Genomic DNA, 11,987 nt, shown 5'->3' with positions numbered 1-11,987 from the left:
CAAAACTTTCATACTTCTTTTAAGGAAATGATTTTTCAAACTTACAGTCCCAAACTGGGTGTACTTTTTTTTGGCATTACTCTTCAGAGAAGTGAAGTCTGCTCACTGGATAGGCCCTGAGGGGGTTTATACGGACTGTACAACTGAGACAGCTGGGTATCTGTGCAGGATCCCTTTGCAAATGAAGATCCAAGTCAAAAAGAAAAAAACAATTCACTTTATTTTAAAGACAATGATTGGCATACAGAAGGTATGCACTAGCATAAAATAAACTTTCATGAAAAGCATTAAAATCCATTATAAATTAATTTATTAAATAGGTATTTGGTATATGTGATGGTTTTATTAGATATTACTCTTATTTATTGCCAACCCCCTCCCACAAAGTCAAAACAAATCAGAAAAATCTTAGCTCCAATTTACACTAAATAATTTATTTTCCCAAAATGTGTATGTGTTCTGAGATGTGATACATGATACAGTTCAACTGGTCATTCTCTATCAATCATAATAGGACAGGACACAAGAGGCTAAAAATGGCTCATCATAATTTATTTTATGTTAAAATGTACAGCTTTTTTTTTTGTTTTTGTTTTTGTTTTTTTTAAGTGACTGACTAAAAAGAACAGATAAATACAAGAGTGTCGCTGGCTCCTATTTTATACAAGGTTCGCCTCTCCTGCTCGGCCCTCACGTCACCCTGTGCGGGTACAAAGGCTACAAAAAGGAAGCAATAGAAACAGACACAAATAACTTTTTTGCTTTTTTACATGCGATTTGTAAGCTTAGTTTGAGCTATTCACAAGCTACTTCTCTATTTTTCCTTAAAAAATAACTCCAATATTTTATAAAGATAGAAAAATCTACAGATGGAATGAAAATGTAAAGTTAGAGGCATTTCCATAAAATAGCAACTTTACACCAAATTCACTATTTTTTTAAGTCCTGCCAAGTATTTGGACATATATGAAATGTTTCAAAACCTGACAGATAAACACTGAGATATGCTTCATTCAATAAACAGAAGTCTGCATTTATAAAACAGAAAGCTGCCTTTTTTTCCCCAAAGAAATCTGTCACCAAATGGAAAAGGGTCTCGACTTTACACCAAACATTTAGCAATAAAACCCTTTTGACTAAACAAATGGGAATAGCTTTTATAGCTCTTTACAGTTTTATAATTAACAAAAATATAGTTTTTTTAAACCCTCAAATTAGGGCACCCTAATCAAGGCAAAAAACTTAAGAAATGGCTTACTGTTAGCACAACACTTGTACAGTACTACAAAATGCACTGTCACTAACAAAGACATTAGCGGCATGCTGAAGTGTCACCTTAAACAAAATATACAATAACTGAAATGCTAAAGGCATTTACATGGAGTGGACAGGGAAGAAAAAAAAGCTCTAGGTTCAGTATTAAAACAGATAATTTGGGGGTGCGGGGCGTGATATCCACATTGTTTAATGGAAGCGGCCCAACAAGTGGCTGCCTCCAACTATAGTCCAAAGAGGGGCCTTCCTTTGCAGAGAACTTCATATAAAAGAACAGAAACAAAGGTACCAAAAAAGAAACCGGAAAAAAAGAAAAACAACTTGTATAAGGCTTTCTGCTGCATACAGCTTTTTTTTTTTTTTTTTTAAATAAATGGTGCCAACAAATGTCTTTGCATTCACACCAATTGCTGGTTTTGAAATCGTACTCTTCAAAGGTATTTGTGCAGATCAATCCAATAGTGATGCCCAAGGGGTTTTGTGACTGCCCACGTTGCCTACCTTCTCATGTAGGACCCATTGAGAGACTGTTTGGACATGCCTGTGTTCATGTAGCCATGATGTCCGGGGGCCGTGTACATCATATTTCCGTGGGGTGGGGTCTGCATTGGCTGCTGGGCATATGGCTGGGTCCCCATCATGCCCATCTGCATCTGCATAGGGTACTGGGGCGTTTGATTCATGTAGCCATGATTGCTGTGGTAGCCACTGTTCATCATTGGCTGGGACATGCTGTACCCATTCATGGCATTGAGAGTGTTCATGTTCATGTTCACAGAATTGACATTGTAGGCTGGGGCTGGCATCAGGTTCACACTCATGTTCATGCCTCTTTGCATTGTTAAAGTCCGTGCAGGACCCTGCATAGCTACCGTCTGAGAGCGCCCATAGATTTGTGACTGATGGGTAGCAGCGGCTGGTGACAGAGATGCCGCTTTGGTTCTCATGGAGACGTGGCCTTTGCTAGCAATCTGGGTTTGCAGTCTTTGGCTGTGGGAGATGCCGATGTTTGATGCAGCCATGTTCCTTTGCAAAAGAGGCGGTGGCAGGTTCATTGGAGGAGGAGTCAGGTTGGGGGGCGGGGTCATGGTTGCTTGTGCTTGTGGTCCCCCAGGGACAGAGTGTGGAGACTGAGAAAGCTGAACCAGCCCTGTGTTACTTAATGGTGTGGACAAAGAGGCACTGTTTGCATAGGAAGTTACAGCAGCGGAATGGCTGTAAGGCAATGAATGATCAATAAGTGTATTAGTTAACTGCTGTAGTTTGGCAAGGCTGAAGGTGGCTGACGGCTGCGGGTAGTGCCCAGCCCCAAAATCACTTTGACCCATTCGTTCATATAAGCCGATGTTGGCATTGCCAGTCTCAGGGATCTCAGCCAGCTGCATGGGAGGGGTGAAGTTAGCAGCCATGCTGCACTGAGCCAGCTGCTGGCTGCTGCTCGGAGGCCTCTCCACCACGCAGCCTTGTGGAGACTTGACGCTGCAGGTCGGGGGAGAACTGATGCTGGTTTGCTGCAGCATGCTGCAGCTCCCACTGATGTTGGACATCTGCTGGGTGACAGCACAGCTGCTCTGTGTCAGATTGCTAGAGGTGAGGTTGCTGTAGGAGCAGCTGTTCTGTGAAGAGCCGTTTCCACAAATGCTGCCACCCATAGTAGAATCATAGCTGCTTGGGTTTTCGTAGTTCTCAGTTGTGCTCTCAATACTGCCCAGGTCACTAAATCCGCTGTCAACGACTTGTTGTGAATGATCGGAAACTGATGGGACATCCATCATTGGACTGGTTTCCATATTCTGCAAAGATGGCACTGAGATGGCACTTTGATCTGGGCTAATTTGGGCATAGCTGTTTTCCAGGGCAGGGACACTTGGGCTGCTCACGGAACGTACTGACTGGCCAGGATGGGAATGGACGGATGAAACTGGGCTGCTGTGGTCTGACTGCTGGCAATCGTCCAGAGTGGCAGCAATTTGAGGACTTTGGTCTGCATGGGTGTAATTTTGTAGGCTTCTACAGGCCTCTTGAGTCTCAGTACAATCCTGAAAGGTGTCGTCCTGTTCACTGTTCTCCTGGGTCAAAGACTGAACTGCCTGGACGGTCTCTGTGTCGATCTCCATGGTTGCTGTACTTCCCTCTTTGAACTCAGAATCTGCTTCTTCACTGTTCTTTTGGTCCTGTTTTGGTGCCTGCTCATCAGGGGGCTCCTCATCAGATTCAGGTGCAGTTTCAGTGTCTCCAGCAAGCTCCTTAGGTTCACTGTTACATGAAGCTGCAAGCTCAACACCACAGTCCATTAAGACCTCTGGGTTCGAATGACTAGGCTGGACACTAAGGTCTAAAAAAGCCTCCTGGTTTTCCAGTACTTCTCTGAAGGCTTCTCTGGGGCGTTCTTCTTTCTCCGCTTCTGCAGACTCCATGTGACTGTCGTCTTCATCATCCGCATCATGACCTTCGTTGTGAGATGGCTCTTCATCCTCTTCCTCCTCCTCTTCATGGTCATCCAAATGCACAGGGTCTTCCTTGTCCATGCAGACTTCTGGTTCCTCTTTGTCCTGACTTTTAGTACCACTTGGGTCTTTTTCTACACTTCCGTCTTCTTCTTCTTCCTCTTCTTCCTCCTCTTCCTCTTCTTCCTCCTCCTCCTCTTCCTCCTCCTCTTCTTCCTCCTCCTCCTCTTCCTCCTCAGGTTTGACTGAGTCGTCTTCCAGTTTCTCACCTGGTGATTTACTGGGACTTCCGGGGTCACAGGTTTCCTCCTTTGTGTTTCCGTCCCGAGGCAGCAGGGGCTCCACAGGGTCCTTGGCCTCCTCCTCGATCCTGGTGGGGGTGGGGGTAGGAATGTTTTCGTCCTCCAGAGTCTCCTTCTGTTCTTCCGCTGCTACCGGGTCGTCGGGCTCCATGGGTGTCTCTGGGGGGGTGTATAAGTTCAGTTTAAAGCCAGTCTTCCTTTCTTTGCTCGGCCTCCACTTTGACAGACCACGCTGTGAGCCTTTTGGCCACACTTGTTTGCACTTTAGAGGTTCAGGATTGTCTCTACTGCCTTCCTTCAAGTTATTTGCATCACTGTCCATATTGTCTTATCAAGGAGAAAGGGAGGAAGAAAAACAAAGTCTTAGAAAGCATAACCACGAACAACTTGAATTCACTCCTCTAAATTAATTAGCAAGCACTGCTTTCAATTTAGCATTTTAAGAGTTGATGGTAAAGACACAATCAAGACCAATGTATTGTGGTATACTGAGTAAATCACTTAGGCCTGGGAAAATAATGTATGTCACACACAGGCACGCATGCACACACATATTCTCTCTCTCAAAAGAACGTTGTGCTTTTTATAGGAAGTGCATGGATACAAGCAATCATAATAAACTTATTTGATTTTAACTAACAAGATATTTTCTGATGCCTGGAATCCGCTTCGTAAAAACATCCACTTAAATATTTACAAAGTAGAAAATACAGGGGAGAGGGGTTAATGCTAGCTCATGTCCACATCACCACTGTACTAAGACATGAATAGAGGCCTAACTCCCACGTCTATCCTGAGAACGTGAACTTCGGTTTGTGGACAGTTACTGAATGTAAATGATCTCAGATGACAAGTGTTTACTTTGATTTGACTGTTCCCTCTGGCATAAAAATAAACCATGTGCCTCTGAAACAAATGCATGAATAACTGAATACATCTGTAATCTACCACAAGATCATCATTTTTGCATGACATAAACTATAATGTATTTACCATGAAATGACAGAACATTTAAAACATAGGTATTCTTTTTATTGCTAATTCTATCCAGGCTGAATTATGGATCAATTTGCTGCTTAAATGTATGGTTTGAATACTAAAGTAAATAAGAAACAAACCATAATTGTCAAGTTCATTTTAGTCAGCTAATTTTATTTTTACTGTACCTGTATGCACATATAAATATAAATATGTAAATGTATTTATATAGATATAAACAAACAAGAAAACATATGAATAAATATAGATATAAAACACCCAAGTCTTCTTAAGATCTTTAGAAAATTAAAGATCACACTGATCTCCTGGAGGGTCAATTTAAAGAAAAAACTTGACAAAGAGAAATCGCCTTCTTAGAAGAACAGACTTTGGAGAACTTGTTCTGGAGAACAAAAATAAGATCTAATAATCATATTAGACAGCACTCCATTTGCCAGAAGGGAGCAATTTCTAATCCAATCAGTGCAGAGCAGGGTGAGCTTTTAGCTCATTTAGGCAATTAAAAGATTACACATAAACTTACCTGCAAGCACTACATTTGATTGGCTAGCCATAGAGAACACATACGCGATGTAGACGGACTCCTTCAGAAGTACAAGGCACAATACCTAGTTCACAGACATCTCAAGATGTTCAGATGGTTTCACTTCTATTCACAGGGCAGGTGACAGCCATGTCAGTGCCCTGGGACCCTATGCTCATTCCATGACCTACCAGCTTTGACAGGAAACCTCTCTAAATCAGAAGGAATCAGGTGTAACATGGCCACTTAGAATTTTTGAAGGCAAATGGCACCAAGTGGAGAATGAAAGCTGATTCATTTACAAGCTCCTGAGAAAAGAGCTAGGAACTGGCAATAAGGTTCAATTCCCACATAAAAATGACCTCTTGCTGCAGCTTGATGATGTTGTTTGTTTGTTTGTTTAAAGAAACCAAAGAGGCCTGACCTGTGGTGGCGCAGGGGATAAAGCGTCAACCTGGAAATGCTGAGGTCACCGGTTTGAAACCCTGGGCTTGCCTGGTCAAGGCACATATGGGAGTTGATGCTTCCAGCTCCTCCCCCCTTTTCTCTCTCTCTGTCTCTCCCTCTCCTCTCTAAAAAAAAAAAAAGAAAAGAAAAAAGAAAAAAGAAAGAAACCAAAGAATAAGGCTTGGTTTCTCTATACCCAGAGTAAGATGCCATTCCCTCAGCAAAACACTGTATGCAACAATAGTAATCCTGTTAATTAAGTCAAATGATGCTTGCTCATGTTCTTAAAATTGTGGCTTTTCAAAAACAAGAGGGGTAACCTGTGTTGCCCAGGGAAATGAGACAGCCTATTCCCTAGAAGGGAATAAAGTAAGTTTTCGAATATAGTAGTTTCAGCAGTAGAGAGCCTGTCTCATGAGTGCTGTTTTTGTTTGTTTGTTTTTTGTATTTTTCTGAAGTGAGAAGCAGGGAAGCAGAGAGACAGACTCCCGCATGCGCCCGACCAGGATCCACCTGTCATGCCCACCAGGGAGCGATGCTCTGCCTATCTGGGGTGTTGCTCCATTGCAACCAGAGCCATTCTAGTGCCTGAGGCAGAGAGGAAGGAGAGGGGGAGGGGTGGAGAAGCAAATGGGCGCTTCTCCTGTGTGCCCCGGCCAGGAATTGAACCTGGGACATCCACACACCAGGCTGATGCTCTACTGCTGAGCCAACTGGCCAGGGCTGGCATGGCTGCTTTTAAACAGGGCATCAAAGATGATTCACTGGGGTTTTAGGGATTTTTTTTAAGAGGATGGGGTGAAGTGTCCCTGCCAGCAGGGACACTTCACTAAATTACTGTAGAATAGTAATTTAAAAGGAAGGACAGTTTCTTGATTTCTACACTGTCCTATATTATCAAAGCTAATAGTGATGGTGCAGGTGAGATGATTCTTGATAATAATACAAGACACCACTGATTATAAGATGCACCATCAATTTACCGTTCAGTTTTCAGGAAAAAAGAAAAGCTACTGCATTCCATGCTCACATTGATAATAATATATACCCTGATTTCAGAAAGACTAATGTGGGGGGAAAGTACATATTAGAATCAGGAAATGTAGTGTTTCTTACTGACAGTCTCTTCAATAATTTCTGGAACGAAAGACAAACCCTCCTATAGGCATGTTATTTAACACAAAATCCAATTCCAGGAAGAAGAGAGAGACTCCTTTATGAATGAGAAAGGACAGATGAGCACTTATTTCTGGTGGGTCCATACATCCTTGGAGATGCCCTTTGGGCATGTCTCCAGGTGCCTGCTTTTGGGCAGTAATGTACAGATAGTCACAAGGGTAAGATTTTTACAATTCCTCCACTTACTTCTACAAGGGTCAGCATTCTTAAAGCAATGATTGTCTCTTCCTTCCTCTTTCTCTGTTTGTCTTTTCTTCCCAGGCTGATGCTGGAATGCTTTCCTCAGCACTGGCTTCCCGCCATCTTCCTCCATGTCAATCTCACAGGTAGGCTCCAGCTGTGGCATTGGCCTCTCTTCATCCGAGTTGTCAAAGGGCTCATTCAGAACTTCTGTCGTCTCGGAAATGGTCTCAGTTGTTACACTGCTGTTGATCCTCCTGCGTTTACGACCCCTTTTCTTCTTTAGTACAAAAGGCCTCTGAAATTAATTCCAAACATAATACATAGACCTCATGAGAAATTAAATGGTTGAGTCGATATGTAGCAAACATGTACTGAACGAAAGTCTAAGAATCTCACACATAAAGACTTCTGTATTGCCTTTGTACTTAACCTTCCATTTGATGTTTAACATCCCTCTCAGGCTCCAACTACACAGGCAAGTATTTCCCAAATAAACTACTTGTTTACTCAAACAGATGCTTTCAGAAAGAACACCCTAGAAATTTAACCATAGATTTTAAAAGCAAAGATTTGCTTTTCCAGCACATATTTTTCCAATGGTACTTGCTGGCTTCAATATCCTCGTAGCTAGTAAGTCATCAGGGACAACAATGTTTCTATAAATGTTACAATGATTAACCACTGGGTCACTCACTCAATACTTGATAACTGCTCAAGGAGCCCTTACTATATTCACAGCACCCTAGGAAATTTGATGGTATACAAGACCAGCTTCCTGGTCCCATTTAACTGGACTTCAAGAACAATAAACAGAGCACTTAAAGGATTAAAATGTTAACAGAATCACTTATTGGTGGCTGCAGGAATATCATTAACTGATAATTTTACAAAATGTTTTAATATAGAAAGCATCTGAAAAATAAGACATAAGATCTGTCTTCTTTACATAAGATATAAAAATTTATTTTTCTAACTGCACTAAAAGTTGGCACCAATGACTTCCCATACCTGCAATTATAAAATATATTTTTTCAAGCAAATGTGGTTAATGATGCAAAATTTTAAAAATAGGAATAAAAAGATTTGCTGCTAAAATGTAACTGTCAATAATGGGCCCTAAAATATTATTGAAAATACACTGCAAAGACGGGTTCAAATGCGTGGTTAAAACTCAAACTAGGAAAACCGTATCCAAGAGTTATTGTGTTTCACATTTTTAACTCTAAATGTTCACTAAAGTGCACATATTAAGCCTGATAATCATATCCTATAACTTAACATTTATGGTTATTAACCTCCCAATTGGCCTGCCCTCCCTAATATACTAGAATTTTCCCAAACATGAGTATAGCCAATATAAAGAGCTGGTTTTCTTTCTTTCTTTCTTTTTTTTTAAGTGAGAGGAGGGGAGATAGACTCCTGCATGCACCCCGACTGGGATCTGCCAACAACCCCTGTCTGGGGCCAATGCTCAAATCGACCAAGCCACCCTCAGCACTCCCGATGCTCGGGCCAGCTGAGCTATCCTTAGTGCCCAGGGCCGATGCTTGAACCAACTGAGCTATCCTCAGTGCCCAGGGCCGATGCTTGAACCAACTGAGCTACTGGCTTTGAGATGGGAAGAGACAGAGAAGGGGGAGAGAAGCAGATGGTCGCTTCTCATATGTGCCTGGACCAGGGATCAAACCCAGGACACATCTGCATGCTGAGCTGATGATGCTCTATCCACTGAGCAAACCGGCCAGGGTAAGAGCTGGTTTTCTTTAGGTTGAGTCCATTTATATAATGGTAGTCCATAACATGCCCTGAATAACTCTGGTTTTTGAGGTTTTTAAAACAAATTTCTTGGGTTATATACATAATGAATACATACATGAATACATTTTCTTTGTAAGAAATTAAAACATTTTTCCTAAGTCTGAAGTCCACTTTATAGGATGCTCATTTCTACCCCTATTCTACAGCTGCCTTCCCCTAGAAGATTCCAGGCTTTGAAGAAAGCACAGAGAGCTGGGAGTTAAAACAACAGGTTCTTTGACAAACCCAACACGGGATGGCCTTGGGCAGAGTCTTAACTTGTATTGTTATCTCTGTTAGTCTTGGCTACACTAACATTATGTGGCCCCTCCATAAGTCACAGGTAGAGGCTGAAGACAAAGATACCAGATCTGGGTGGAGAAATTATCTAAAGCCAAAATCAATTTTTTACCTTCTGCACAGGGTGTATGTAGAGAAACCACCAGGCCACTAAGATATGAGAAATTTTAGTAATGTGTACTTGGCCACAAATGCAAAATATCAGCATCCAAACGAACAGCTTAAAATAGCTTCTAAAAATTCTATGCCAAGAACAAGAAAAAGAAAGTATCAGGAGTGCTGGGCTTGGAGTCTGAGTACTCCCCTGATTCTGGCTCCATCGCTAATGGGTTGTGAGATCTTGGACAAGTCTCCCAGCCTCCATAGGCCATGGTATTTTCATCAAAATTTGTTGAAGGTGGTTTAAGTGCTCGTCAGGGCCCTTGCCTGTTCCCTTAGTCTGACTCACTCCAGCCCTAGAAACCAGCAGGTGGCAGTAACTACTAGACTAGAAAGCCAGCCTACCCTTGGTTTCCCGTCACAGCACTAACAAAACTCAAATGTAAACACAATCATGACTGTAAGATAAACGATGATGATATATGATCAGTGGGTTTGGATACAAATAAACTACATCTAAAGAATAGAGAATAAAACAAATACTAATAGAATGTTTGCAATGACAAGATTTGATTGAAACTGACTCAGACTGAAAAATCTAAACAGACACATACCTTTCTCTTTATGGCAACTGACTGTGGTTTAGTTAATTTTGGAGGAGAGCTTTGAATATTTTCTTCCTCCTCTTCTTCCTCTTCCTCCTCTTCCTCCTCTTCTTCTTCTTCTTCCTCCTCTTCTTCTTCCTCTTCCTCTTCTTCTTCCTCCTCCTCCTCCTCTTCTTCTTCTTCGTCCTCTTCTTCTTCACTGCTCTCTTTAGACAGCTGCCCTCGTTCCCCAGCCACGGGCCGGCTCTCCGGGGAATGCAAATATTTATTTTTCGATTGTACTTTTGCAGGTGATTGCCTACTGTTAGTTCTAGATGACAGGATTTCTTGTTCCTCTTTTTCCCAGCAGCTAGCTTGTTCCATTAGCCGCTCAGCCTGAGGGGGAGGGTAAAAATGGCAGGCTGGTGAGAGGGCAGTTAGGCAGCCAGAGCCTCTAGGGATCAAGGGCAAAGGATCTCTACGTCATTTCTGATCAGGACAGTCAGCCAGCCAAGCAACATTCCAGCTGCATCATCTCAGGACTCTTTGACATCAGTTAGGATAACAAATCAAAGAAGATTGGGTTTCATGGGATATTTAGCAGTATTAATGATGCAGCGAATTGATTTGAGTCCTTTATCAGTACATTACATGCTCACTGGCATGGAGCACTTTAAGCAAGTTCATAAACACAAAGAATCGATTGACACTGCAGCCCTGGAGCTCAGCACCAAATGCGATCTGATTACATGCTGTCAGGAGTGAAAAATGCTGCTTTGTGATCAATAATAAATGTTTCATTTTTCATACTCAATTCAATAAAATTATCATGTCTTACCATGCAACTTCAGTTAGATAAATTAGTGCCATATCATTTCATAAGCTCTCTCTACACAACCAAGCTTTTGACAATGATGTTAATGACTTTCTTAGCTTGAGAATGCTACAAGATAAAAGTTATACAACTTAGTTTGATGAGGCCAATCATTACCTCTTTTTCAGCTTCTCGCTCTTCTTCAGAAACTGCAGCATTAGAAATTAAAATTGGGGTCCACCTCAGACTCTCTGGATCAAGTTCATTGGACCGGGAACAGGTTTTCAGCTTTTCCATGTGGCCCAATATCAACTTTTCCCTTCTAATAATAACAAATCTGCAATGTGATGAGGCAGAACAAAGTGCAATCAAAAGCTGAACTTTCATTTCACCTTCACATAATGATATACGCTAGCACTAATAGTACCTGGGTGAGGAAAAATCAGAAAGCTTATCAGTGAAAATGGACAGCAAAGTGAAATTTGACCAGCAAAAAAGTGTCATTTCCTGTTTTCTTTTTAAGAGTTTAATAATACTGTGGGGGAGCCTCTTATCTTTAACTGGAATGAATCTGCCCGACTCCAGGGATCCTTTCCAGTGTAAGATGCCTGAGAGGCAGCGGGGTTGGCCAAGGCACCAGCACTCACCTGCCCTCCCTCTTGTCAATCATGTGGAGATGCTGCAGAGTGGTGGCGATGTCGTGTGGGCACATGCCCGTAGCTCTGCTGATCGCCTTGATGCTGATGTGCCTCTCGTGGTGGCGGTAGAGATATTCTAAGATGACACTCTTCCAATAGGCCAGGTAGGAGAGACGGCCCAGGTCCGAGAGTGGCTTTTCAGGAGAGCCTGCCTGGCCTTCTCTTCTAGAAAGCAAATAGCCTACAGCAGAACAAGCAAAGTCAACCTCACTGTGGTGTTTTCAGACACTGAAATAGGGGCCACTTAAAATAATACAAGTAGCAACAAGGGAAAAACATCAGAGAAGTACATGAATTTCGTGTATGTCGTCTCTTCCCAGTTAAAGCAGTTTGATTTCCA

At 42.1% G+C, this 11,987-nt stretch overlaps 1 protein-coding gene across 7 annotated transcripts in view; it reads right to left on the bottom strand.

The window, feature by feature from the left end:
- Window positions 1–201: 201 nt before the first annotated feature.
- The window catches only part of KAT6B (lysine acetyltransferase 6B), a 207,508-nt gene continuing 195,722 nt past the window's right edge, over window positions 202–11,987 (bottom strand). For all 7 annotated transcript variants that reach the window (XM_066349991.1, XM_066349988.1, XM_066349994.1 and 4 more), the window contains exons 14-18: window positions 11,597–11,828; window positions 11,127–11,286; window positions 10,166–10,531; window positions 7,359–7,650; window positions 202–4,351 (exon numbers count right to left, since the gene is read on the bottom strand). In XM_066349991.1, the coding sequence (XP_066206088.1) occupies window positions 1,773–4,351; window positions 7,359–7,650; window positions 10,166–10,531; window positions 11,127–11,286; window positions 11,597–11,828 (3,629 nt within the window). In that variant the 3' untranslated portion in view covers window positions 202–1,772. The remainder of the gene's footprint in view (window positions 4,352–7,358; window positions 7,651–10,165; window positions 10,532–11,126; window positions 11,287–11,596; window positions 11,829–11,987) is intronic.

Source organism: Saccopteryx leptura, chromosome 9 (genome assembly GCF_036850995.1).
Source record: "Saccopteryx leptura isolate mSacLep1 chromosome 9, mSacLep1_pri_phased_curated, whole genome shotgun sequence".
Lineage (NCBI taxonomy): Eukaryota > Metazoa > Chordata > Mammalia > Chiroptera > Emballonuridae > Saccopteryx > Saccopteryx leptura.
Note: the sequence above shows the minus strand (reverse complement) of the source record. Positions and strands in the feature narration are given on the sequence as shown.